Raw genomic sequence first — 27,780 nt, forward strand, 5'->3', positions numbered from 1 at the left:
CATTTATTTACATTAATTACAATGCATGTTATTAGTTTGAAAGTAACGTGCTGCAAATTAAACTTTTCGATCACAACATTGCTAAGGTTAGAAAGAAACTGGGAGGAAGCTTACAGAAGCATCATTTACCATGGAGCAATTGACAAAAACCCCTGTTTTGCTGCTGTATATTTTATGCAGATTTATGAAATATCTTCTACCAAAAAATCACAGTGTATTCAATTAAAAAGGTAGCATACTTGAAATCGGATTCATTTGTATTTAAATGCACAAGAGTTTCTGAATACTCACTGTTATTTTAATTGCTTCAAATGGCTGTAGAAATTTTTCTGTAGAATCAAAATTCATCTATAACAGAATGATAAAAATACCATCTAATCATGTCCTACAATACCCTGACAGCCACTACAATCTCAGGTTCTTTGATGTTTTCACAACAGCATTGCCATATTCACTTAAATCAAGGTACAGCAAGACAGTCTTTATTCTACTGGAAATCACGTTGCTATTAAGGTGTTTTCCCACTGAAAATAGCAATAGATTTAATTTTGTATTAAAGAAGTTGCGTTCCCCTTAAAATGTTAAACACGCCCTTCAATTGTGTCCATCCTACCCTTCTGTGGCCACAATCGATGCAAACTTATTTACTTGTAAAAATTATTTGGAGCTTTTTCCATGAGCTGCAATATCAGTGGGACAGGCCACTTGCAGGTGACACAGCGCAAGGTTTAAAAAGAGCTCGGTGCTTTTCAACCAGCTGCAAATAGTGCAAGAAGTCACTTGTTTGTGATACAGCGAGAGGTCTGAAAAGAGCTTGGGCTCTTTTCAGCTCTTTTCTGGTGAGCTACAATCAGCATGGAGGCCAGTAAAAAGAAAGGAGGTGTAAGCAAAGTGGCCACTGTGTGAGTGGGGCAGTGTTAAACTGGTCCAACTTTTGCTCAAAAAGCTTGGGCAAGCACAAGCAGAAGCTCTAAGTCAGTTTCTGGTAAGTTTTCCCCCAGTTAGTACGTACCCAGTGCAATAAGAGTGGGTCCGGTGGTAGCGGTATTTTCTTTGTATGAGATGTGGGAACTCTGGGAGACCTCCAGTTTACCTGAAACTACACCTGCACAAAGTGCATTGAGCTGCAGCTCCTTAGAGACCACGTTAAGGAACTGGAGCTGTACGCTGATGATCTTTGGCTCATAAGGAAGTAATAGGTAGGAGCTACAGGGAGGAAGACACCTTTAGTTGCAGAAGGCAGGTACCTGAGGAGAGCAAAAGGGAATAGGCAGCCAGTGCAGAGTACCCCAGTGGCTGTTCCCTCAATAATAAGAATAGCGCTTTGGACACTGGGGGGGGGGGGGGGCGCGGAATCTACCGGGGGAAGCTGCAGCAACCAAGTCTCTGGCGCTGTATCTGTCAGGCACTGTGAAGAGGATTGAAGTAGTGATAGGGGATTTCATAATTAGATAAATAGAAAGCAGATTCTATGGACATGGAAGTGACACCAGAAAGCTGGTCAGGTGCTCGGGTGAAGGATGTCTCAGATTGGGTCCATAGCATTCTAAAAGGGGGAGGGTGAACAGCCGGAAGATGTGGTACGTATTGGTACTAACAACATGGGCTGGAACAGGGAGAAGAGAGAATATAGGGAATTAGGCAGAAGGCTGAAAAGTAGAACCTCCAGGGTAGTAATCTCTGGATTGCTGCCCGTGCCACGTGCCAATGAGGGTGAGAATAGGATGATTTGACAGATGAATGTGTGGCTGAACAATTGGTGCAGGGGACAAGGTTTCAGATACCTTCTGGGGACCAATATCCTTGCGGCAGGTTTGCTAGAGCTGTTGGGAAAGGTTTAAACTAATTTGGCAGGGGGAATGGGAAGCAAAGTGATAGAGCTGAGAATAGGGCAGTTAGTATACAGTGTGTGGTGAGACTGTGAGGAAGGAGAGGCAGATAATAGGGCAAAGGATACAGAACCAAAGCTGTTATATTTCAAAACATGCAGTATACTAAATAAAGTCGATGATCTTGTAATGTAGTTAGAGATTCGCAGGTATGATGTTCTGGGCACCCCAGAGTCGTGGTTGAAAGATCAGTTAGAAGCATAACATCCAAAGAAACATTTTGCATAGAAAGGACAGGCAGGTAGGCAGGGGGGGAGGTGTGGCTCTGTTGGTAAAAAAAAATGAAATCAAATTCTTAGAAAGAGGTGACATAGAATCGGAAGATGTAGAATCCTCATAGATATTTAAAAAACTTCAAGGGTAAGAAGACCCTGATGGGAGTTATATACAGGCCTTCGAACAGTAGCCAGAATATGGGCCACAAATTACAACGGGAGATAGAAAGACATGTAAAAAGGGCAATGTTGTGATAATCGTGCGGGATTTCAATATGCAGGTAGATTGGGAAAATCAGGTTGGTGCTGATTTTGGATTCCAAGAGAGAGAATTTGTTGAATGTCTATACTAGACACTAGAATACTACAGCACAGTACAGGCCCCTTGGCCCTCGATGTTGCGCCGACCCATATATTCCTTAAAAAAAGTACTAAAACCACACTACCCCGTAACCCTCTATTTTTCTTTCATCCATGTGCCTGTCCAAGAGGATCTTAAATACCCCTAACGTTTTAGCCTCCACCACTATCCCTGGCAAGTCATTCCAGGCACCCACAACCCCCTGTGTAAAAAACTTACCCCTGATGTCTCCCCTAAACTTCCCTCCCTTAACTTTGTATATATGCCCTCTGGTGTTTGCTATTTGTGCCCTGGGATACGGGTACTGGCTATCTACCCCATCTATGCCTCTCATAAGACCTCTATCAAGTCCCCTCTCATCCTTCTATGCTCCAAAGAGAAAAGTCCCAGCTCTGCTGACCTTGCCTCATAAGACTTGTTTTCCAATCCAGGCAACATCCTGGTAAATCTCCTCTGTACCCTCTCCATAGCTTCCACATCCTTCCTATAATGAGAACTGAACACAATTAAGTGTGGTCTCACCACAGATATGTAGAGTTGCAACATGACCTCTCTACTCTTGAACTCAACCCCCCTATTAATGAAGCCTAGCATCCCATAGGCCTTCTTAACTATTCTATCAACCTGTGCAGAGACCTTGAGGGATGTGTGGATTTGAACCCCAAGGTCCCTCTGTTCATCCACACTCTTAAGTAACCGACCATTAACCCTGTACTCAGCCTTCTGGTTTGTCCTTCCAAAATGCATCACCTCACATTTATCCGGATTGAACTCCATCTGCCACTTTTCTGCCAACTCTGCATTCTGTCTATATCTTCTTGTAACCTTCGACAACCTACAGCTCCATCCACAACTCCTCTAATCTTCGTGTCATCCGCAAATTTACTCACCCATCCTTTCGCCTCTTCATCAGGTCATTTATAAAAATCACAAAGAGCAGGGATTCCAGGACAGATCCTTGCAGCACTCCATTAGTCAGTGACCTCCAGGCAGAATACTTTCCTTCCACTGCTCCCTTCCTGTAAGTCAATTTTTTATCCAAACAGCCAAGGTTCCAATGATCCCATGCCTCATGACCTTCTGGATGAGTCTCTCATGGGGGACCCTGTCAAATGCCTTGCTAAAATCCATGTAGACCACATCTACTGCCCTACCCTCATCAATTTCTTTTGTTACCTCTTCAAAAAACTCAATTAGGCTCGTGAGGCACGACCTTCCCTTCACAAAGCCATGTTGACTATCCTTGAGTAGACTGTACTTCTCCAAGTGCTCGTAGATCCTACCCTTAAGAATCCTTTCCAATAGTTTGCAGACCACTGACATCAGACTCACCGGTCTATAGTTCCCAGGATTCTCCCTATTACCTTTTTTAAACAAGGGAACTACATTTGCCATTCTCCAATCCTCCGGCACCTCCCTTGCAGCCAAAGAGGATTCAAAGATCATAGCTACTGCTCCAGCGATCTCTTCTCTCACTTCTCACAGCAACCTGGGGTATATCACATCCGGCCCTGGGGACTTACCAATCTTGATATTTTTAAGAAGATCCAGCACTTCTTCTTCCTTAATCTCCACATCGTCCAGCATGCAGGCCTGTCCTATTTTGACCTCACGCTGATCAAGGTCCTTTTCACTTGTGAATTCTGAAGCAAAGTATTCATTTAGGACCTCCCCAACCTCCTCCGCCTCCAGGCACATGTTGCCCTCTTTATCCTTTAGCAGCCCCACCTTCATTCTTGTCATCCTTCTGTTCTTCACATACACCTAGAACGCCTTGGGGTTCTCCTTAATCCTACATGCCAAGGCCTTCTCATGCCCCCTTCGAGCTCTCCTAAGTCCTTCCTTAAGCTCCTTCCTGGCTACCCTATATTTCTCATGAGCCCCTCCTGCTTCCTGCTTCTTATATCTAACATATGCTTCCTTCTTCCTCTTGATGAGTTGCCTCATGTGTTTCGTCAGCTACGGTTCCCTTTTCCTACCATTTTTTCCTTGTCTCAGTGGGACAAACCTATCCTGAACCCAGCACAAGTGGTCCCTAAACTTCCTCCACATTACCTCTGTGCTTTCACCCTTGAACATCTGTTTCCAATTTACTCTCGCTAGTTCTTGCCTCATCCTTTCATAGTTAGCCCTTCCCCAGTTAAGCACTTTCCCATCTTGTCTGTTTTTATCCTTTTCCATAGCTATGCTGAAGCTAAGGGAGTTGTGGTCACCCTCACCAAAATGCTCCCCCACCAAGAGGTCTGCCACCTGACCAGGTTCATTACCCAGAACTAGACCCAGTATGGCCTCTCCTCTCATCGGCCTGTCAATATGAGGGAAGTTGAAATCACCCATAACTACAACCCTGTATTTCCTGCACCATTCTAAAATCTGCCTGCTTATCTGCTCCTCGGTGTCCTGAGGGCTATTTAGGGGCCTATAGACTACTCCCAGCACATTGATTGATCCCTTCCTATTTCTGACTTCCACCCCCACCAACTCAGTGGACACCCCCTCTGCAGCGTCCTCCCTTTCTATAGCCGTGATATTATCCCTGACCAGTAATGCTACTCTCCACCCCTCTACCTCCCATCCTATTCCCTTTAAAACACCTAAACCATGGTGCCTGCATCAGCTAATCGTGCCCTTCCTTCAGCCAAGTTTCAGTAACGACCACAACATCGTAGTTCCACGTATCCAAGCTCCAAGTTCATCCCCTTTATTCCTAATACTCCTAGCGTTGAAATAGACACATTTCAACCCCTCTAACTGGCTACATTTATGTTTTGTCCCTTGCCTGTCCTTCCTCAGAACACATAGCACCATGCCCTATCCTTCTACCCTAATCTCTGCACTCGCATACTGACTCCCACCTCCCTGCCAAACTAGTTTAAACCCTCCCCAACAGCTCTAGCAAACCTGCCTGCCAGGATATTGGTCCCTTTCCAGTTCAGGTGCAGCCGTCCGTTTTGTACAGGTCAGACCTTCCCCAGAAGAGATCCCAATGATCCAGAAATCTGAACCCCTGCCCCCTGCACCAACTCTTCAGCCACACATTCATCTGCCATAACTTCCTGTTCCTACCCTCCCTGTCTCGTGGCACATGCAGCAATCCCGAGATTAACACCCTTGAGGTCCTGCTTTTTAATTTCTTTCCTAACTCCCTATATTCCTTCTTCAAGACCTCATCCCTACTCCTATCTACGTCATTGGTCCCCATGCGGACCACGACATCTGGCTGCTTACCCTGTCTCCTGAGAATACCGAGAACTCAATCCGAGTTCTATGAGATAGAACCGAGAACTATGAGATAGCTTTTTAGTGCAGTTTGTGGTTGACCCCACTAGGGGAACTGCAATTCTGGACTGATGTTGTGTAATGAACCAGATTTGATTAGGGAGCTTAAGGTAAAGGATCGTCAAGATACAGTGATCATAATATGATAGAATTCACCCCGCAGTATGAGAAAGATAAGGTAAAATTGGATGTATTGGTACTAAAGGGAATTACAGAGGTATGAGAGAGGACCTGGCCAAAGTTGATTAGAAGGGGGCAACAGCAGGGATGACGGCAGAACAGTAATGGCTGGTGATTCTAGGGGAAATTTGGAAGGTGCAGGAAAGATACATCCCAAAGATAAAGTATTTGAAAGGGAGGATGAGGCGACTGTGGCTGACAAGGGAAATCAAAGACAGCATAAAAGCTAAAAAGGGGGCATATAATATAGCAAAAATTAGTGGGAAGGTAGAGGATTAGGAAGTTTTTTAAAAACCAACATAAGGCAACTAAGAATGAGAGAAAAGATGAAATATGAAGGTAAGCTAGCCAGTAGTATAAAGGAGAATACCGAAGGTGTTTTTCAAATATATAAAGAGTAAAAGAAAGACCAGGGTGGACACTGGACCGCTGGAAAATGATGCTGGAGAGGTTGTAATGGGGGACAATGGAAGGATGGATAAACTGAATAAGTATTTTGTGTCAGTCTTCACTGTGGAAGACACTAGCAGAATGCCAGAAATGGAAGAGTGTTGGGGGTAAAAGTGAGTGTCATTGCTGAGGAGAAGGTGCTTGATAAGCTGAAAAGTTTGAAGGCAAATAAGTAACCTGGACCAGATGGACTACACCCCAGGGTTCTAAAAGAAGTAGCTGAAGAGATTATGGAAGCATTAGTACTGATCTTTCAAGAATCGCTATAATTTGGAATGGTTCCAGAGGTGTGGAAAATTGCAGATGTCAATCCACTCTTTAAGAAGGGGAAGAGGCAGAAGAAAGGAAATTACAAGCCAGTTAGTCTGACTTCAATGGTTGGAAAGATTTGGAGTCTATTATTAAGGATGAGGTTTCGGGGTATTTGGAGACGCATGATAAAATAGGCTGTAGTCAGCATGGTTTCCTCAAGGGAAAATCTTGTCTGGCAAGCCTGTTGGAATTCTTTAAGGGCCTTTTTTGGTTGGCTGTTGGGTGTCTAGTAGCGCGCTGCAGAGGTTGATGTTGGGACCACTTCTTTTCATGTTATATGTCAATGATTTGGATGAAGGAATTGACGGCTTTGTGGCCAAGTTTGTGGATGATACTAAGATGGGTGGAGGGGCCGGTAGTGTTGAGGAAGCAGAGAGGCTGCTTAAGGACTTAAACAGATTAGAAGAATGGGAAAAAAAAGTGGCAGGTGGAATATAGTATAGGGAAGTGCATGGTCATGTACTTTGGCAGGAGGTATAAAGGTTTTTTATATTTTTTAAATAGGGAGAAAATTCAAAAATCAGAGGTGCGGAAGGACTTGGGAGTCTTTGTGCAAGATACCCTAAAGGTCAACTTGCAAGTAGAGTCAGTGATAAAGAAGGCAAATGCAATGTTAGCATTCATTTAGAAAAGACTAGAATATAAAAGCAAGGGTGTAATATCAAGGCTTCATAAAGGCACAGGTGAGTCTTCACTTCAAATATTGTGAGCAGCTTTGGGCCCCTTATCTAAGAAAGAATGTAGTGAAACTGGAGAGGGTTCAAAAGAGGTTCATGAGAATTATCCCATAATGAAAGGGTTAACATGTAAGGAGTGTTTGATGGCTCTGGACCTTGGAATTTAGAAAAATGAGGGAGAATCTCATTGAAACCTATCAAATATTGAAATATGTGGATAGCGTGGGTAGAGAGAATGTTTCCATTGGTGGAGGAGTCTAAGACCAGAGGGCACAGCCTCAGAATTGAGGGGCATCCATTTAAATAGAGATGAGAAGAAATTTCTTTAGGCAGAGAATGGAGAATCTGTGGTATTCAAGCTGTGCAGGTCAAGTCATGGGTATATTTAAGGTGCAGGTTGATAGGCCTTTGATTAATCAGTGTCAAAAGTTATGGGGAGAAGGCAGAAGAATGGGGTGGAGAAGGATAATAAATCAGCCATGATGGAATGGCGGTGCAGACTTGGTGGTCGGAAGGCCTAATTCTGCTCCTATGTCTTATGTTCTTATGGTCAGTGGTTATCTCAAAATCTTTGCTGATTTATCTGGAACATCAGCATCTATAATTAACTTTGTTATATAGCATTTAATAAGTATGGCTCCTTTAAAAATGCAATTAACTACAAAATGTTGATGTCTTACTGCTCATTTATAAAATTTTAAATGCATTTGTATATACAACTTCATCAAATAAACTACAGCAATTTTTCTGAAATAGAAACTATTTCTTACCTGCAATTCAGGTGAACGCTCTTCCCTAAAAATAGGCTGAAGCAGTTTAAAGGTATCATCTTTTCCATCCAAAAGTTCATCTATGATCTGGTTACCAGACTTTTCAACTTTCTGTTCCACCATTACACCATTACGTCTTTCAATGTCATCAGCTTGAGCACTGGCAACAAGTTCCTTAGATTCTGCATTAAGGCAGTTTTTAAAATGTAGTGCAGGTTCATTAAAGATTATTTTGCCAGGATTGGAGTTTCTTCTTTCAAGTCCTACTGTATCATCAATGTGTACCTTGCTTATTGTAGCTAGGGAACCACTGGAGCTGTTCAAGGCTTGGTGGGAAATATTTGAAGAGTTCTCTTCTGGTTGATCGGTGTAGCTGACATAACTTGATTTTGTTTTCTTTGATTCTTTTTCTTCCTTCTGGAACATGAACAAGAAATATATTTCTTTAAGATTACACAAAGTCCCTCACACTTATTAGGATTAAATTCCATCTGCTAAAACTCTGCTCAACTTTCCATTTGATCTATATTTTGACTTCTTCAGTCCTATGATCTCAGTAATATGGTAGGAGAATTTGTTGATGAGTTGCCTTTTAGAGAAGGTGGTCAGTTTTCTTTTTAAATTGCTGGAGTATATGCGGTGAAGGTACTCCAAAAGTGCTGTTCAGTATGGAGCTCTTGGACCTTGCTTTGTTCTCATTGTTATAGCAGCAGTACATGACTCATTTTGGTTTTAATTTAGTGTTACTCTAAGTGCTGGAGAGGCGTTTTTGTCTCAATATTCATTCATAGCACGTTCTGCAATGATGCAAACTTGTACATCCACCGACAGGAAATTCTCTGGGATACTGACTCAACTCCCATTCTGTTAAATTCTATTTGCTCTTTGTTATATCAAGTTATTCTACTCTTCCCTCAGGATTCCAATGTAGACCAACGTTGACAAAGATCTGGTGGTCTGGTACCGGCATATTTTTACTTAGTGAATGGGAGGGACTAATAAATGACTGCAAACAGAATGATGTGATAGTACAACATACCCTTAAAATAAAAATAAGGTATGGAAACAGTAGGAAGAAAAACCATATAATCCAATGAGTGAAAAATATTTTTGAAGGTAACACATAGATTATATACGCAAACACAACGAAACCTGCAGATGCTGGAAATTCAAGCAACACACACAAAATGCTGGTGAACGCAGCAGGCCAGACAGCATCCATAGGAAGAAGCACAGTCGACGTTTCGGGCCGAGACCCTTCGTCAAGACTGACTGAAAGAAGAGATAGTAAGAGATTTGAAAGTGGGAGGGAGAGGGGAGGGGGTAGGGGGAGATCCGAAATGATAGGAGAAGACAGGAGGGGGAGGGATGGAGCCAAGAGCTGGAAAGTTGATTGGCAAAAGGGATACAAGGCTGGAGAAGGGAGAGGATCATGGGACAGGAGGCCTAGGGAGAAAGAAAGGGGGAGGGGAGCACCAGAGGAAGATGGAGTGCAGGCAAGGAGTTATTGTGAGAGGGAGAGAGAGAGAGAAAAAAGGAAGAAAAAAGGTGAAATAATTAAATAAGTAAATACAAGAATGAATGAATGAATGATGGGGGTAAGAAAGGGAGGAGGGGCATTATCGGAAGTTAGAGAAGTCAATGTTCATGCCATCAGGTTGGAGGCTACCCAGACGGAATATAAGGTGTTGCTCCTCCAACCTGAGTGTGGCTTCATCTTGACAGTAGAGGAGGCCGTGGATAGACATATCAGAATGGGAATGGGATGTGGAATTAAATTGTGTGGCCACTGGGAGACCCTGCTTTCTCTGGCGGACAAAGCGCAGGTCTCCCAGTCTGCGTCGGGTCTCACCAATTTATAGAAGACCACACCTGGAGCACCGGACGCAGTCTATCACACCAGTTGACTCACAGGTGAAGTGTCGCCTCACCTGGAAGGACTGTCTGGGGCCCTGAATGGTGGTGAGGGAGGAAGTGTAAGGGCATGTGTAGCACTTGTTCCGCTTACAAGGATAAGTGCCGGGAGGAAGATCAGTGGGGAAGGGATGGGGGGGGGGGAACGAATGGACAAGGGACTCGCATCGAGAGCGATCCCTGTGGAAAGCAGAAAGGTGGGGGGGGGGGAGGCAAAGATGTACTTGGTGGTGGGATCCTGCTGGAAGGTGGTGGAAGTTACGGAGAATTATATGTTGGACCTGGAGGCTGGTGGGGTGGTGGGTGAGGACAAGGGGAACCCTACCCCTAGTGGGGTGGCGGGAGGATGGGGTGAGAGCAGATGTGCGTGAAATGGGAGAGATGTGTTCGAGAGCAGAGTTGATGGTGTAGAAAGGGAAGCCCTTTTCTCTAAAAAATGAAGACATCTCCTTTGTCCTGGAATGAAAGGTCTCATCCTGACTGAGGAAGACAGTCCTTCCAGGTGAGGCGTTACTTCACCTGTGAGTTGGCTGGTGTGATACACTACATCCAGTGTGGCTTCTATATATTGGTGAGACCTGACGCAGACTGGGACACCGTTTCGCTGAACACCTACACTCTGTCCGCCAGAGAAAGGACAATCTCTCAGTGGCCTCACATTTTAATTCCACGTCCCATTCCTATTCTGATATGTCTATCCACGGCCTCCCCTTCTGTCATTTCATTTTTAAATCTTTTTATTAATTACTATTGAAAATCAACAAAAAAACATTAAAGTAATCAAATCAACATATCAATATGTACAATAAGAGTTAAACTATCAAATAACTGATTAACCAAACTAAACAGTATACCAATAATAATAAGAAAAAACAAAATGCTAAAACTATTTTTTTTGGAAAAAAGAACCCCTACTAACTAAAACAAAAAAACCCTACTAACCAAAAAAAACGAGAAAAAAAACCTATTTGGAGCACAACCCCGGAGCTATACGCCATACAAGCTTCCATAAAACAAAAAACGTCAATCCACCAACCAAATCCAATTACACAAGAATCAGAAGGGAACCATCTTAATTAACTCAAATCAACTGATAGTAGTGGGCAAAAGAACCCCACCTTTTCTCAAAGTCAAATCGAGGATCAAAAGTTTGACTTCTAATTTTCTCCAAACTAAGACATAACATCACCTGAGAGAACCATTGTATCAAAGTGGGAGCAGAGGCATTTTTCCATTTCAATAAAATAGCCCTTCTGGCCAATAGTGTGACAAATGCAATTACATGTTGGTCTGATATAGAAATACCGTGAATATATTGAGGAATTATACTGAACAAAACTGTCAATTTATTAGGTTGTAAATTAATTTTTAAAGCTTTAGGAATTATAGAGAAAATAGATTTCCAAAACTGTTTCAATACAGAACATGACCAAAACATATGTGTCAATGTAGCCATCTCAGTTTTACATCTATCACACTGACTATCAACATTAGGAAATATTTTAGACAGTCTCTCCTTTGTCAGATAGTACCGATATACAATTTTAAATTGAATTAGAGAGTGACTGGCACAAATCGAAGAAGAGTTAACCAACTTCAAAATTCACAACCAATCCTCTGTTATCAAAGTCATGTTAAGCTCTCTTTCCCAATCTTGCTTAATCTTAAGTAAAGGATAATTATACTGTTGTAATAGTAAATTATAAATTTTCCCAATAAAACCTTTCACTAAAGGATTCAGTTTCAAAATAATGTCTAACAGGTCAGAGTCTTGTATATATGGAAAATTACTTAAATATTCTTGTAAGAAATGTCTGATCTGAAGATATTGCAAGAAATGTGAGTACGAGAGAGAATATTTAGTTACTAATTTCTCAAAAGACATCAATCGGCCTTCTTGAAACAGATCCATGAAGGAATAAACTCCTTTATTCCAACAAAGAGAAAAGGTAGGATCACTAAGTGAAGGTTTAAATAAATAGTTTCGATAAATTAAACTAAGAAGGTTAAATTTTTTAAGATTAAAAAAATTACGAAACTGGCACCAAATTCGTAATGATTGCTTAATCATAGGATATAAATTTAAAATAGAAATTTTAAAGAGGCTCCTAATAACAAAGTTAAGTAAAATGGTTTCACAGCTTTCAATTCCAAATCAACCCAAGGTGGTCATTCATTTTTATCAGTCCAATATAACCAAGAACACACACAACATATATTAACCACCCAATAATACATTCTTAAATTAGGCGGAGCAAGACCTCCATCCTTTTTTGATTTTTGTAAATGATATTTTCCAATTCTCTGTCTTTTATTATTTGAAATAAAAGATGAAATAATAGAACCAACCTGATCAAAAAACTTCTTAGTTAAAAAAATAGGAATATTTTGAAATACATATAAAAATTTTGGTAAAATCATAATTTTAACTGGATGAATTCGGCCAGCTAACGAAGTGTAAATGGATTCCATCTACAAAATAGTTGCTTCATAAAATTCACTAAGGGAACCAAATTAGCTCTATAAAGTTCTCCATAATTTTTAGTGATGGGAATACCTAAATATTTGAAAGAGTCCGTAACTTTAAAAGGAACGTCATCATATATAGAAGCAGAATCATTTAGAGGAAATAATTCACTTTTATTAAGGTTTAATTTATATTCCAAAAACTTTCCAAATTCATTTAATAATTTCAATAAACTAGGAATGGAATCTTCAGGGTTCGAAACATAAACTAAGAGGTCATCAGCATAAAGGGAAATCTTATGAATAGTCCCATTTATGGAAATTCCTTGAATATCTTTAGCTTCAGAAAGTACAATAGCCAAAGGTTCCAACATCAAATTAATGGACATCCTTGTCCTGTACTCCGCAAAAGTCGAAAAAAAAGATCTGCAATTATTAGTAATAATAGTGGCAATAGGGTTTTTTTTGCATCATTCTAATCCACTTATTAAAGTTAACACCAAAGTTGAATTTCTCTAAAACGTTAAATAAATATTTCCATTCAACTCTATGAAATGCCTTTTCAGCATCAAGAGAAACAACACATTGGGGAGTTTTCGAGAGGGATGATTATATAACATTTAACAGTCTCCGAGTATTAGAGAAGGAATAACGGCCTTTTATAAAACCTGTTTGTTCCTGAGAAATAATTTTAACTAGAATATTCTCCAGTTGATTAGTCATTATTTTTGAAAGAATTTTAGCATCTACATATAATAATGAAATAGGTCAATATGAAGCACAATCAGTAGGGTCTTTATCTTTCTTAAGAATTAAAGAAATAGAAGCTTCATAAAATGTGGGAGGTAACTCTCCTAACAAAAAAGAATCTTTCAGCATTTCCAACATATATGGAGAAAGCAATTCTTCAAATATTTTTACAGAAAAAACATCCAATCCAGGAGCTTTACCAGATTGCATTGAAAGAATAGCTTTCAGAATTTCTTTTTCAGTAATAGGAGTATCAAGAGTTTGTTGTTCTTCAACAGATATTCTAGGAAAAGCAATCTTTTGTAAAAAGGCATTCATTTTAGAATGATCAGCTGGAAACTGAGATTTGTAGAGTTCACTGTAAAAGTCTTGAAAAGTTTTATTACTGTCTTCATAATTACTATCATTTCCCTTACAAATTTTTAAAATTTGTCTTTTAGCTCCAGCTGCCTTTAATTGGGATGCTAATAGCTTATTATTTTTATCTCTAAACATATAAAATTGATTTTTTAATTTAAGCAAATTTCTTTCAATAGGATAAGTTAATAGTAAATTATATTGTGATTGAAGTTCAACCCTTTGTTTAAATAAATCAATATTAGGAGAGACTGCATAAATATTATCCAAGTCCTTAATTTGTTTTGAAATCTTATAACTCTATTTTTGTCTGTTTCTTAAGCTTAGCCAAATAGGAAATTATCTGACATCGCAAATATGCTTTAAGTGTATCTCATATAATCAATTTCAACACATCTCCCGTATTATTAAAAAGAAAAAAATCTTTTATCTGAGTCTCAATAAATTTGACAAAGTCCGAACTTTGTAATAAATTTTCTGGAAAACGCCAAGGCAAGTTTACAATACCGACATCATTCAATTCAAAAGTTAAGCTTAAAGGTGCATGATCCGAAACAGCGATAGCGTCATATTCACATTTCTGGACTTTGGACAAAAATCGAAAATTAGCTATAAAATCATCAATTCTTGAATATTTCTATGAACATGGGAATAAAAATAATCTCTATCATTAGGATGTAGATTTCTCCAGATTTCGATCAAACCATAATCAATTAAAAAAGAGTTAATAAGTGATGCCGAATAACTCGTAAGTCGCTGATTGGTTGAACTCTTGTCAATCAAAGTATTTAAACAACAGTTAAATCCACCACCCATTAGCAACATATATTAATTTAAACCTGGCAATAAACCAAATACATTTTTTAAAAAAGGATCATCTACATTAGGTCCATATAGATTAACCAGGGCAATTTTTCTATTACAAATTGTTCCTTTGACAATTAAAAATCTACCATTAATATCTGACACGATATCTTCTTGGATAAATAAAATATTAGGTTTAATGAAAATAGATTCCCCTCTTTGTTTTATTTTGACAAGTGGCATGATATTGAAGGCCCTTCCACGTTTTAAAAAATCTATTTTGATTGCCTGTTCCGCTATGCGTTTCTTGAGCAAAAATTATATCGGGCTGGAATCTATTAATAATTTTAAAAGTCTTCTTTCGCTTAATAGGGTGATTCCAGCCACGTACGTTCCAACTAATAACATTTATCTGTTTAACTGCCATAAAATATATATATTTTTTAAACACGAAAATACACGCATACCAACGCGGGCTAATCAAAAATGGCGTTGGTAGGTATAACCATAAAGAAAACACGCATGCTCCGGAACTCCGTAATGGGAAAAAAATACAAGAGGAGAAAAAAAACTGAGAAAAATAAAATTAATCCTACAATAAGACCTGTAATTCAAAACTATCCCCAATCCTCCCACCATCCCAAAAGATAGAAATCCAGCAAAAAGAAGAAATAAGCCAGAATGTGTCCCCATAGAAAAAGAAAAAAGAAACAGAACTCCGCGAGCTGCTCAATTTAAATAGTGATTTTAAAAGTTTTTCTTAATTCCTCCCTCCCCTTTACGAAAAAAACACACTGCCCTCAGATAAGAAAGCCCTACAGAGAAAAAAAAAGATGTTTATACTTAATCATTAAAAATAAACTAGGGAATGCAAAAACAATCTCCAGAGATGTCAAAGCAAAAAAATTAAACCCAAACAATATAATCTCTAACGAAAAAAATTGGCGCCATTATCCCTTTGACTTACTGCCCGATGAAAAAGCACTGTTTTTGACAGAAAAACTAAACTAATTATCTATAGTTACGAGAATACACATAAAATTAAGATGTTTGCTGGCCTGGGCTAGCATCAGTGGCATCAGCAGTTGGTCTGCCACCTGCCCTCAGGGGAAGGAGAGATAAGGAACAATGGAGCAGCGTCTGGAGATGTGTAATGAAGGGACGTGGGAGAGAGAGAGCTGTCTGGAGCTGCTCCCCCCTTTGAACCCTGAACTGTTTGAAGTGATGGACAGGCGATACCCCAGCAGGGGGATAAAAAGGGACAGGTTCGCTAAGACAGACACACGCCACCCGAGGTAACGAGACCCTGGAAGCGGTACGCTTCTCACGAGTGGGTGAGAAGTGCCAGACAACGACCAGGGTGGAAAGGTACGATCAGCGGGAACCCGGTGTGTGTCCGCCCTTGCCTGGGTGCCGGGTTCACTGCAGAGGATCGACCGCATCTGGAGGAGGGGTCACAGTCGGTGACCTCAGGTGACATCACCAAGGACCCGCCCAAAAGCTGTTTGTGAGCCATCTCGCTGGTCTGTGAGCCATCCTGCTGGTCTGTGAGTGAAGCCGTTCTGAATGATCAGTTGTTCCTATTCTATCTCTCTCTTCCCCCACGTTGTCCACCGCCATGGCAACGATTACTGCGAACTGAACTACAAACTGGACTGAACTTTAAGTCATTTTGAAATTGGTCATTTACCCCTAGACAACGATAGAGCTTGATTGATGCTGTTATCTTAATTCTGTGCACATGTGTGGTTATCATTGTTGAATTGTTGCATTTATTATCCTTTCGATTACTGTGTTGCTTGTTTCTTTAATAAAACTTTCTTAGTTCTAGTACTCCAGACTCCAACTGAGTGATCCATTTCTGCTGGTTTGGCAACCCAGTTACGGGGTACGTAACACTATTTACTAAGCATTCCTCACTATATATAAGAAAAAGTCTATATAGACTATAAAAACTATCAATTAATGAAGAAAAGGAAGAATAAAAGCAGATAATCAAGCCAGTTAACAATCTGTCCGTTGTGTTAATTCACTCAGTTGACCAAACAGACTTTGGAAAAATCATCCATCAGTCAAATCAAGAAGTTCACATCTTCCTTAAATAGTCCATCGATCAAAGGATATCGTCAACATATCAGAAATCTTCAAAGCCTGTTTTCTTTCGGAAAACTATTCAGCAGACCTAATACCATTCAGACCTCGGCACATCCAAAATAGAATTAACCTAGTCCAATGCCACTTGGGGGTCCAAAAAAAAACATGGAGCCAAATCTTTAGGAAGTAACTTTAACCGGGTTGGAGAGCGAAGTAATGGGAATAATCTCCTAGCATGGGCTATCTTCATAGCTGGAACAAATTTGATCCGCTGTTCCATAACTTCCCGTGGATAGCCTTCATAAAAACACATCTCAGAACCGTTAAATTTAAAAACTCTCTGTTTGGTTTCCTTGCACATTTTATGATTTGGTATTTAACCTTAAAACAGAGAAAACTGACCAAAATTGCCCGTGATTTAGCTGAATCATGAGATTTTGAAGTGAAAATTCTATGTGCTCTTTCAATGGCGGGAGGCTGAGGTAGAATATCCAGAAACAGAGATTGAAATAAATTAGCAAAATAGTCCAATAAATTCCCACTCTCAGATCCTTCCTTCAGTCCAACAATTTGAATGTTATTCCGATGAGATCCTGCTTCTAAATCGATTATCCTGTCTTGAGCCTGTTCCAAGCGAGCTGAAATATCCGCTATCTGATGCTTCGACTGTTTACGCTCAGTATCCAAGGAAATAATATTTTCCTCTACAAACTGAAAACTCTGTTGGAACGACTTCATCTCAGAAGTGTTATTGTCTATTTTCTTGTCGAGAGCCATCAACGCACGTTCTAAACGCTCAGCTCAGACAGGCACATCTTCTGATTTTTCTTTCAAAGTTTTTCCCTTTCCATTGGTGGATTCAGAAAGCTGCTTTCTGCTTCTTAAAGATTGTGACATAATGATAACTATTCCCCTCCAAGATCCGACAAATAAAAGTTAAAAATTCAAAGTTTAAACTGGGGAAAAGGAGGAATTAAAGGCAGCCACAAAATTTGTGTGTTACTCCATTAAGCTGCAGGCGGAAGTTCCTCTACTGTCAAGATGAAGCCACACTCAGGTTGGAGGAACATCACCTTATATTCCATCTGGGTAGCCTCCAACCTGATGGCATGAACATCGACTTCTCTAACTTCCGTTAATGCCCCTCCTCCTGCTCTTACCCAGTCCCTTATTTATTTAATTATTATTATTTTTTCCCCCTTTTTTTCTCTCTCTGTCCCTCTCACAATAACTCCTTGCCTGCTCTCCATCTTCCTCTGGCGCTCCCCTCCCCCTTTCTTTTTCCCTAGGCCTCCCGTCCCATGGTCCTCTCCCTTCTCCAGCCTTGTATCCCTTTTGCCAATCAACATTCCAGCTCTTGGCTCCATCCCTCTCCCTCCTGTCTTCTCCTATCATTTCAGATCTCCCCCTCCCCCTCCCACTTTCAAATCTCTTACTATCTCTTCTTTCAGTTAGTCCTGACGAAGGGTCTCGGCCCGAAATGTCGACTGTGTTTCTTCCTATGGATGCTGTCTGGTCTGCTGTATTCCACCAGCATTTTGTGTGTGTTACATAGATTATATAGTACAATTGGCCTAATTACTAAAATATTTAACTGAAAAATACATCAAATCTTCAGTAAAGCACCACACAGTACTGACTTGAAATTCTGACCTTTATAAATCTCCTGGTGGGATCCAAGTCCTGCAAAGTGATTCTAGATTCACACTTTGCTAAAATGGGGACAGCTGCTTTCTTACGAGATTTTATAGCTTTCCTACAAGATACATGGAAATAGTTTCAGATAGTATCAGTAACAGTGCAACAGTAACAACCATATGGAGACATTTTTGAAGTGAATCGTTAATGGTCTTATCCAAGTTCATCCACACCATGACTGCAATACTCCCACTTTATATCTGATTGATTATTAAATGCTTCCCGAGTTTTAATTTTTGCCACTCCATCTGAAAATTTATTGGTGATCATTTTAATGGATCACTTTGACAAAAAAAAATTCTTAACATCAGGATTACTCATCCTCAAAACTCTGGTTAAATAGCCCAGGCTAACATTTTCCATTTCCCCTCTCAGTTGACTTGGTGACTGTTCTTCATAACTGACACTAGAGATCAGGTTTTCTCTGGTATATGAACATACTGTGATTACTAGGAATTGATAGTATTCAATCTAAGCAAAGCATGATACTGGATGATTATTATTTTCACAAATTGCTATCCTAACTGCAATAGACAATCTGCTGGGGGAACTCAGTATTTGAGCATCATCTGTTGGGTGGGAGGGGATGGCAGATGAGGAACTGTTGAAATTTCAGGTTCAGACTCTGCAATAGGACTGAAAGTGGAGAGGAAAGCTGGAACTATAAAGAGGAGAGTTGGAGGGGTGAGACAGAGGCCAGCAGGTGATTGGTGGACCATGGAGTGGTGAAGAATGACAGGCAGAATCAGGTGTTGGAAGCTAAAGACAGGTGAATAATAGGTGGTAGCAGACAAAAATAAAAGATCAGATAGAACCATGTGGGGTGGCATGGAGGGCACGATTAGAGAGAACGGCTGGAGCATTAAGTGGGAACACAAAGGTTACCAGTGTTAGAACAAGTAAGGAAGGTGATAATGGCAACCATTATGGGAGAGAGAAAGGGATAATATTTTATTATATGGTCACATAATTCACAATTCATTAACTTTGTTTATTGATTGAACATCAAGGTGTTGTACTGAGTCAACAAATCATATTAGGAACGTACTTCTGGTTGAAAATCTAGACTGAAACAATTAACTTTGCCCCAGGCTTGTTAATTTAATAATGAAAGTGTATTTGTGTAATTTATTCCATTTAAAATAATTTATTACATATACATACGCTTTTGTAGCTTCCAGGAACAAGGCAATGTGGCTCTTTATGTATGACTTTCTGAGAATGGCTTTGACATCTGGTCGTTCCTCAGGTCTTCTGCTCAACATGCTACTTATCAGCTGGCCCAGCTGCTGACTGTATTCCTTGGGTATTGGTGGTAGCTACACCGTAACGTGAATATAAAGAAATCAGTATCATGCAATTGTTGATATATCACTTAAATGTTTGGTCGTGAATCTTTCAAGCACCATTGCTCATTTTGTAGATATACTCATTTTTATCAAACATGTATTTTTGTCAAAGATTACTTAGCTATAATGCAAGTTATGTGATTAAATCATTAGAGACCCAATATATCCACAAGAAATGCTCTTATATAGGTGAGTCAATCACTTTTTCCACATGCCTTTAACAAATAACTTCCAAAGATGCAAAATGACCGAAAGGTTTAAGAGATAGAAGTCAAGGGTTACTACAACAGTTGAATGGCCTGTACACCTGCTCATTAATGCAAATATCTAATCAGCCAATCATGTGGCAGCAACTCAATGCACAAAAGCATGCAGACATGGTTGAGGTTCAGATGTTGCTTAGACCAAACATCAGAATGGGGAAGAAATATGATCCAAATGACTCTGACTGTGCCAAATGGGAAGATTTGAGTATCTCAAAATCTGCTTATTTCCTGAGATTTTCACACGGCAGTCTCTAGAGTTTACAGAGAATGGTGGGAAAAATAAAAAACATCCAGTGAGTGGCAGTTCCATGGATGAAAATGTTTTGTTAATGAGGTAGGTCGGAAGAGAATGGCCAGACTGGTTCAAGCTGACAGGAAGGTGACAGTAACTTAAATAACCATATATTCCAATAGCGGTGTGCAGATGAGCTTCTCTGAATACACAGAACTTCAAACCTTGAAGCGGATGGGCTGCAGCAGCAGCAGATCGCATACAAACAGAAATATACTCACTGACCTCTTTATTTGGTACCTTCTGTACCTAATAAAGTGACTACTGAGTGTATATTACTTCTATCATGTTGCTTCCACTGAAATTTCAGAGTGCTTTGGTACAAAAGGTTACCTGCAATTTCTCATTTTATTATGGCCTATAATATTTTCAGTTAGAAAGCTCAGCAAAATGCAAACACCGTGGAAATGAAAGAACACCATAAAGTTATAGAACACTACAGCACAGAAACATCTAATCCATGCCTAGTCCCATCGATCTTCACGCGGACCACTGCTTTCCATACTCCTCCCATCCATGCACAGTGGTGCTATAAGGTTTCTGAACCCTTTAGAATTTTCTCTATTTCCACATAAATATTACTGAAAATGTGATCAGATCTTCATGTAAGTCCTAAAACTAGATTAGAGAACCCAATTAAATAAATAACACAAAAACATTTTGCTTGTTCATTAATTTGAGAAAAATGGTCCAATATTACATGTATTTGTTTAGAAAAGTATGTGAACGTCTAGGATTGTCAGTTTCTTTAAAGGGGAAATTAGAGTCAGGTATTTTAATCAACAGGATGACAATCGGGTGTGAATATGGGAGCCCCCCCTCCCCATTTAAAGAACATAACCTGGGACTTCACTATCAATGTCTGATATTCAACAACACACATAAACGTTGCTGGGGAACGCAGCAGGCCAGGCAGCATCTATTGCAGACATCCCACCTCTCCTGGAAGTTCCGGGACTCTCCCCATATTAATAGTGGCTCCCTGATGCCCGCAAATTATATACAATGTCCCGGAAATTGATTTTTTTAGAGCGAGCGTGAGAGAACGCGCGAGAAAGAGCGAGAGAGCGAGTGCAAGAGCAAGAAAGCAAGTGCGAGAGAGCGACCACGAGAGAGAGAGTGCAAGAGTAAGAAAGCAAGTGCAAGTGAGAGCGACCACAAGAGAGAGCGAGAGCAAGAAAGCAAGCGCGAGAGCGAGCGTGAGTGAGAGCGACCACGAGAGAGCGAGAGCTAGAGCAAGAGCGAGAGAGTTCCAAAAAAAGAAAATATAAAACGTACGTCACCCCAGACTACACTAAAGTGTAACCCTGCCTAATAGGGGTCAAAATAATGACAGTGTTGCTTGCTGCACTGTTTGCAACAGTGACTTTTCTATTGCCCATGATGGGTTAAGACTGTAAAAGACATGTTGAGGTGAGTTTAACAGGTGTCATTCATTCATTAGCATAGCTAACAATATTTAAACTAGCTGGCCAGCTGCTAAGGAGCTACTCTATTGCAGACATCCCACCTCTCCCGGAAGTTCCGGGAGTCTCCCGCAAATTGATGGTGCTACCTCCCTGAAATGAGTTTTTGCAGGGTGGGATGTCTGCTATTAGAAGAGATACAGTTGACGTTCTGGGCTGAGACCCTTCGTCAGGACTAACTGAAAGAAGAGCTAGTAAGAGATTTGAAAGTGGGAGGGGGAGGGGGAGATCCGAAATGATAGGAGAAGACAGGAGGGGGAGGGATGGAGCCAAGAGCTGGACAGTCGATTGGCAAAAGGGATATGAGAGGATCATGGGACAGGAGGCCTAGGGAGAAAGAAAAGGGGGAGGGGGGAAAAAACCCAGAGGATGGGCAAGGGGTATAATGAGAGGGACAGAGGGAGAAAAAGAATGTGTGTAAATAAATAAATAACGGATGGGGTACGAGGGGAAGGTGGGGCATTAGCTGAGGTTTGAGAAGTCAATGTTTCTGTCATCAAGTTGGAGGCTTGTGCTAATGCCCCACCTCCCCCTCGTACCCCATCCGTTATTTATTTATTTACACACATTCTTTTTCTCCCTCTGTCCCTCTCATTATACCCCTTGCCCATCCTCTGGGCTTTTTCCCCCTCCCCCTTTTCTTTCTCCCTAGGCCTCCTGTCCCATGATCCTCTCATATCCCTTTTGCCAATCGACTGTCCAGCTCTTGGCTCCATCCCTCCCCCTTCTGTCTTCACCTATCATTTCGGATCTCCCCCTCCCCCTCCCACTTTCAAATCTCTTACCAGCTCTTCTTTCAGTTAGTCCTGACGAAGGGTCTTGGCCCGAAACGTCGACTGCACCTCTTCCAATAGATGCTGCCTAGCCTGCTGCGTTCACCAGCAACTTTTATGTGTGTTGCTTAAAATTCCAGCATCTGCAGATTTCCTCGTGTTTGCGTCTGATATTAAACAACAGGTTTTTGGAAGTCTGCCATCCCTCAATCAAAGGAGATTTCTAAGGACCTCAGAAAAAAAGTTGTTGATGCTCACCAGGCTGGAAAAGGATACAAAACCGTTTCTAAAGAGTTTGGGTTCCACCAATCCACAGTCAGGCAGATGGTGTACAAATAGAGGAAATTCAACACTGTTGTTACTGTCCCCAGGAGTGGTTGATCAACAGAAAGCACTCCAAGAGCAAGGCATGTAATACTCCAGGAGGTCACGAAGAGGGCCAGGGTAACATCTAAGGAGCTACAGTCACCTCTTGCATTGGCTGTCAGTGTTCATGAGTTGACCATCAGGCAAACGCAGAACAACAACAGTGGGCATGGTATGACTGCAAGGAGAAAGCCACTACTCTCCAAGAACACTGCTGTCATCTAAAGTTTGCTAAAGACCATGTGGATAAGCCAGAGGGTATTAGAATAATGTTCTGTGGACAGATGAGTCCAAAATAGAACTTTTTGGCTTAAATGAGAAGCATTATGTTTGACGAGAAGCAAACACTGCATTCCAGGATAAGAACCTCATCCCTTCTCTAAAACATGGTGATGTCAGTGTCATGGTTTGGATCTGCATTGCTACCTCAGAACCAGGACAGCTTGCCATAAATGATGGAACTATGAATTCTGAACTGTACAGCAAATTCTACAGGAAAATGTCAGGTTATCTGTCAGTGAACTGAAGCTCAAGAGAAAGTGGGTCATGCAAGACAATGACCCTAAAGACACAAGTCAGTCTACCAAAGAATGGTTAAAGCAGAAGAAATTTCATGTTTTAGAATGGCAGAGTCGAAGTCCTGACCATAATCCTTTAGAAATGTTGTGGAAAGACTTGAAGCAAGCAATTCATGCAAGGAAGCCACCGACATCCCAGAGTTGAAGCAGTTTTGTAAGGAGGAATGGCCTAAAATTCCTCCAAGCCGATGTGAAGGACTGATCAACAGTTACCAGAACAGCTTGGTTGGTTAAAGCTCTACAAGGGGATCACACTAGTTACTGAAAGCAAAGATTCACATACTTTTTCTGATAAATACATGTAATCTTGGATCATTTTTCTCAATAAATAAGTGAAAAAGTATAATTTTTTTGTATTATTTATTCAATTGGGTTCTCTTTGTCTAGTTTTAGGACTCGTGAAGATCAGATCACATTTTAGGTCATATTTATGTAGAAACAGAGAAAATTCTAAAGGGTTCACAAACTTTCTAGCACCACTGTATTCTTTTGTATCTAAATGAGCTTGTAAATTATTATTTATATTTTATAATTTACTTATTATGTTTAGGGATTTAGAACAAATACATTTTCTATGGATAAAGTAGAAAAGAAAGAAATGCAACAATGCAGGCATTGTAACCACACCAGCAAAATTATTAAAAGAGATTAGATTATGAGAACACTCAGTCCTCTTTTATTGTCATTTAGAAATGCATACATGCATTAAGAAATGATACAACGTTTAGAAGGACTCAATGCATTTAACTACCTCTTTGGAGTTCCATTGTCAATTACATTTTTTTACAATACTGCCCTGATACATGGAGCACAGTAACTAAAAGGAAAACATTAGTTAAGCTTGTTTGAAAATTTCCATATAGCACCACATATTGAATCTTGTATTTTGTCTCCATAAAGTCCTGAACCTATACTAATGAATGTGTGTGCACGCGCACAATCTGTTGTTTAAGATAAGAAAATCAGAGTGAAAATGCAGTCCAACAAACATTACGCCTTTTTGCATTAATACGTACAGTGGCATGCAAAAGTTTGAGCACCCCTGGTCAAAATTTCTGTTACTGTGAATAGTTAAGTGAGTAGAAGATGAACTGATCTCCAAAAGTCATAAAGTTAAAGATGAAACATTCTTTTCAACATTTTAAGCAAGATTAGTGTATTATTTTTGTTTTGTACAATTTTAGAGTGAAAAAAGGAAAGGAGCATGCACGCCAAGAGATTTGAGCTCTCAGATAACTTTTATCAAGGTCTCAGACATTAATTAGCTTGTTAGGGCTATGGCCTGTTCATAGTCATTGTTAAGAAAGGCCAGGTAATGCAAATTTCAAAGCTTTATAAATACCCTGACTCTTCAAACCTTGTCCCAACAATCAGCAGCCATGGGCTCCTCTAAGCAGCTGCCTAGCACCCTGAAAATTAAAATAAAGGTTCCCCTCAAAGAAGGAGAAGGCTATAAGAAGATAGCAAAGCATTTTCAAGTAGCCGTTTCCTCAGTTTGTAATGTAATTAAGAAATGGCAGTTAACAGGAACGGTGGAGGTCAAGTTGAGATCTGGAAGACCAAGAAAACTTTCCAAGAGAACTGCTCGTAGGATTGCTAGAAAGGCAAATCAAAACCCCTGTTTGACTGCAAAACACCTTCAGGAGGATTTAGCAGACTGGAGTGGTGGTGCACTGTTCTACTGTGCAGCGACACCTGCACAAATATGACCTTTATGGAAGAGTCATCAGAAGAAAACCTTTCCTGCATCCTCACCACAAAATTTAGCATCAGAAGTTTGAAAAGGAACATCTAAACAAGCCTGATGCATTTTGGAAACAAGTCCTGTGGACTGATGAAGTTAAAATAGAACCTTTTGGCCACAATGAGCAAGGGTATGTTTGGAGAAAAAAGGGTGAAGAATTTCATGAAAAGAACACTTCTCCAACTGTTAAGCACGGGGGTGGATCGATCATGCTTCGGGCTTGTGTTGCAGCCAGTGGCACGGGGAACATTTCACTGGTAGAGGGAAGAATGAATTCAATTAAATACCAGCAAATTCTGGAAGAAAATATTACACCGTCTGTAAAAAAGCTGAAGATGAAGCCATCCTCTTTTGGTTTTTCGAGGAGGTTACCAGGAAAGTGGATGAAGGGAAGGCAGTGGATATTGTCTACATGGCCCTACTTGGCTGTGCCGAACCATTTTCTGCCTAGTCCCACTGACCTGCACACAGACCATAACTCTCCATACACCACCCATCCATGTATCTGTCCAATTTATTCTTAAATGTTAAAAAAAACCCCGCATTTACCACCTCGTCTGGCAGCTCATTCCATACTCCCACCACTCTCTGTGTGAAGAAGCCCCCCCTAATGTTCCCTTTAAACTTTTCCCCCCTCACCCTTAACCCATGTCCTCTGGTTTTTTTCTCCCCTTGCCTCAGTGGAAAAAGCCTGCTTGCATTCACTCTATCTATACCCATCATAATTTTATATACCTCTATCAAATCTCCCCTCATTCTTCTACGCTCCAGAGAATAAAGTCCTAACCTATTCAACCTTTCTCTGTAACTGAGTTTCTCAAGTCCCGGCAACATCCTTGTAAACCTTCTCTGCACTCTTTCAACCTTATTAATATCCTTCCTGTAATTTGGTGACCAAAACTGAACACAATACTCCAGATTCGGCCTCACCAATGCCTTATACAACTTCATCATAACATTCCAGCTCTTATACTCAATACTTTAATTAATAAACACCAATGTACCAAAAGCTCTCTTTACGACCCTATCTACCTGTGACAACACTTTTAGGGAATTTTGTATCTGTATTCCCAGATCCCTCTGTTCTACTGCACTCTTCAGTGCCTTACCATTTACCCTGTATGTTCTACCTTGGTTTGTCCTTCCAAAGTGCAATACCTTACACTTGTCTGTATTAAACTCCATCTGCCATTTTTCTGCCCATTTTTCCAGCTGGTCCAAATCCCTCTGCAAGCTTTGAAAACCTTCCTCACTGTCCACTACACCTCCAATCTTTGTATCATCAGCAAATTTGCTGATCCAATTTACCACGTTATCATCCAGATCATTGATATAGATGACAAATAACAATGGACCCAGCACTGATCCCTGTGGCACACCACTAGTCACAGGTCTCCACTCTGAGAAGCGATTCTCTACTACCACCCGTTGGCTTCTTCCATTGAGCCAATGTCTAATCCAATTTACCAGCTCTCCATGTATACCTAGCGACTGAATTTTCCTAACTAACCTTCCATGCGGGACCTTGTCAAAGGCCTTACTGAAGTCCATGTAGACAACATCCACTGCCTTCCCTTCATCCACTTTCCTGGTAACCTCCTCGAAAAACTCCAATAGATTGGTCAAACATGACCTACCACGCACAAAGCCATGTTGACTCTCCCTAATAAGCCCCTGTCTATCCAAATGCTTGTAGATTCTGTCTCCTAGTACTCCCTCCAATAACTTACCCACTACCGACGTCAAACTTACCGGCCTATAATTTCCCAGATTACTTTTCGATCCTTTTTTAAACAATGGAACAACATCAGCTATTCTCCAATCCTCTGGCACCTCACCTGTAAACACCGACATTTTAAATATATCTGCCAGGGCCCCTGCAATTTCAACACTAGTCTCCTTCAAGGTCCGAGGGAACACCCTGTCAGGTCCCAGGGATTTATCCACTTTAATTTTCCTCAAGACAGCAAGCACCTCCTCCTTTTCAATCTGTACAGTTTCCATGGTCTCACTACTTGATTCCCTCAATTCCATAGATTTTATGCCAGCTTCCTTAGTAAATACACACGCAAAAAACCTATTTAAGATCTCCACCACTTCCTTTGGTTCCGCACAAAGCCGACCACTCTGATCTTCAAGAGGACCAATTTTATCCCTTACAATCCTTTTACTCTTAATATACCTGTAAAAGCTCTTTGGATTATCCTTCACTTTGACAGCCAAGGCAACCTCATGTCTTCTTTTAAACCTCCTGATTTCCTTCTCAAGTATTTTCTTGCACTTTTTATACTCCTCAAGCACCTTATTTACTCCCTGTTTCCTATACATGTCATACAACTCTCTCTTCTTCTTTATCAGAGTTGCAATATCCCTTGAGAACCAAGGTTCCTTATTCCTATTCACTTTGCCTTTAATCCTCACAGGAACATACAAGCTCTGCACTCTCAAAATTTTTCCTTTGAAGGCTTCCCACTTACCGATCACATCCTTGCCAGAGAACAACCTGTCCCAATCCACGCTTTTTAGATCCTTTCTCATTTCTTCAAATTTGGCCTTCTTCCAGTTCAGAACCTCAACCCTAGGTCCACATCTATCCTTGTCCATGATCAAGTTGAAACTAATGGTGTTATGATCACTGGAACCAAAGTGCTCCCCTACACATACATTTGTCACTTGTCCTAACTCGTTTCCTAACAGGAGATCTAATATTGCATCCCCTCTAGTTGGTAC

The 27,780-nt window shown here is 40.5% G+C and overlaps 1 protein-coding gene across 2 annotated transcripts in view; it reads right to left on the bottom strand.

The window, feature by feature from the left end:
- nek4 (NIMA-related kinase 4) overlaps positions 1-27,780 on the bottom strand; it is a 95,286-nt gene that overhangs the window by 45,916 nt on the left and 21,590 nt on the right. Inside the window, exons 5-8 of one of the 2 annotated variants that reach the window (XM_063067613.1) lie at positions 19,381-19,535; positions 18,172-18,274; positions 8,134-8,550; positions 292-348 (exon numbers count right to left, since the gene is read on the bottom strand). In XM_063067613.1, coding sequence (XP_062923683.1) covers positions 292-348; positions 8,134-8,550; positions 18,172-18,274; positions 19,381-19,535 — 732 coding nt within the window. The remainder of the gene's footprint in view (positions 1-291; positions 349-8,133; positions 8,551-18,171; positions 18,275-19,380; positions 19,536-27,780) is intronic. The other variant, XM_063067614.1, reaches the window with a different exon arrangement.

The sequence above is a fragment of the Mobula hypostoma genome, chromosome 15 (assembly GCF_963921235.1).
Source record: "Mobula hypostoma chromosome 15, sMobHyp1.1, whole genome shotgun sequence".
Lineage (NCBI taxonomy): Eukaryota > Metazoa > Chordata > Chondrichthyes > Myliobatiformes > Myliobatidae > Mobula > Mobula hypostoma.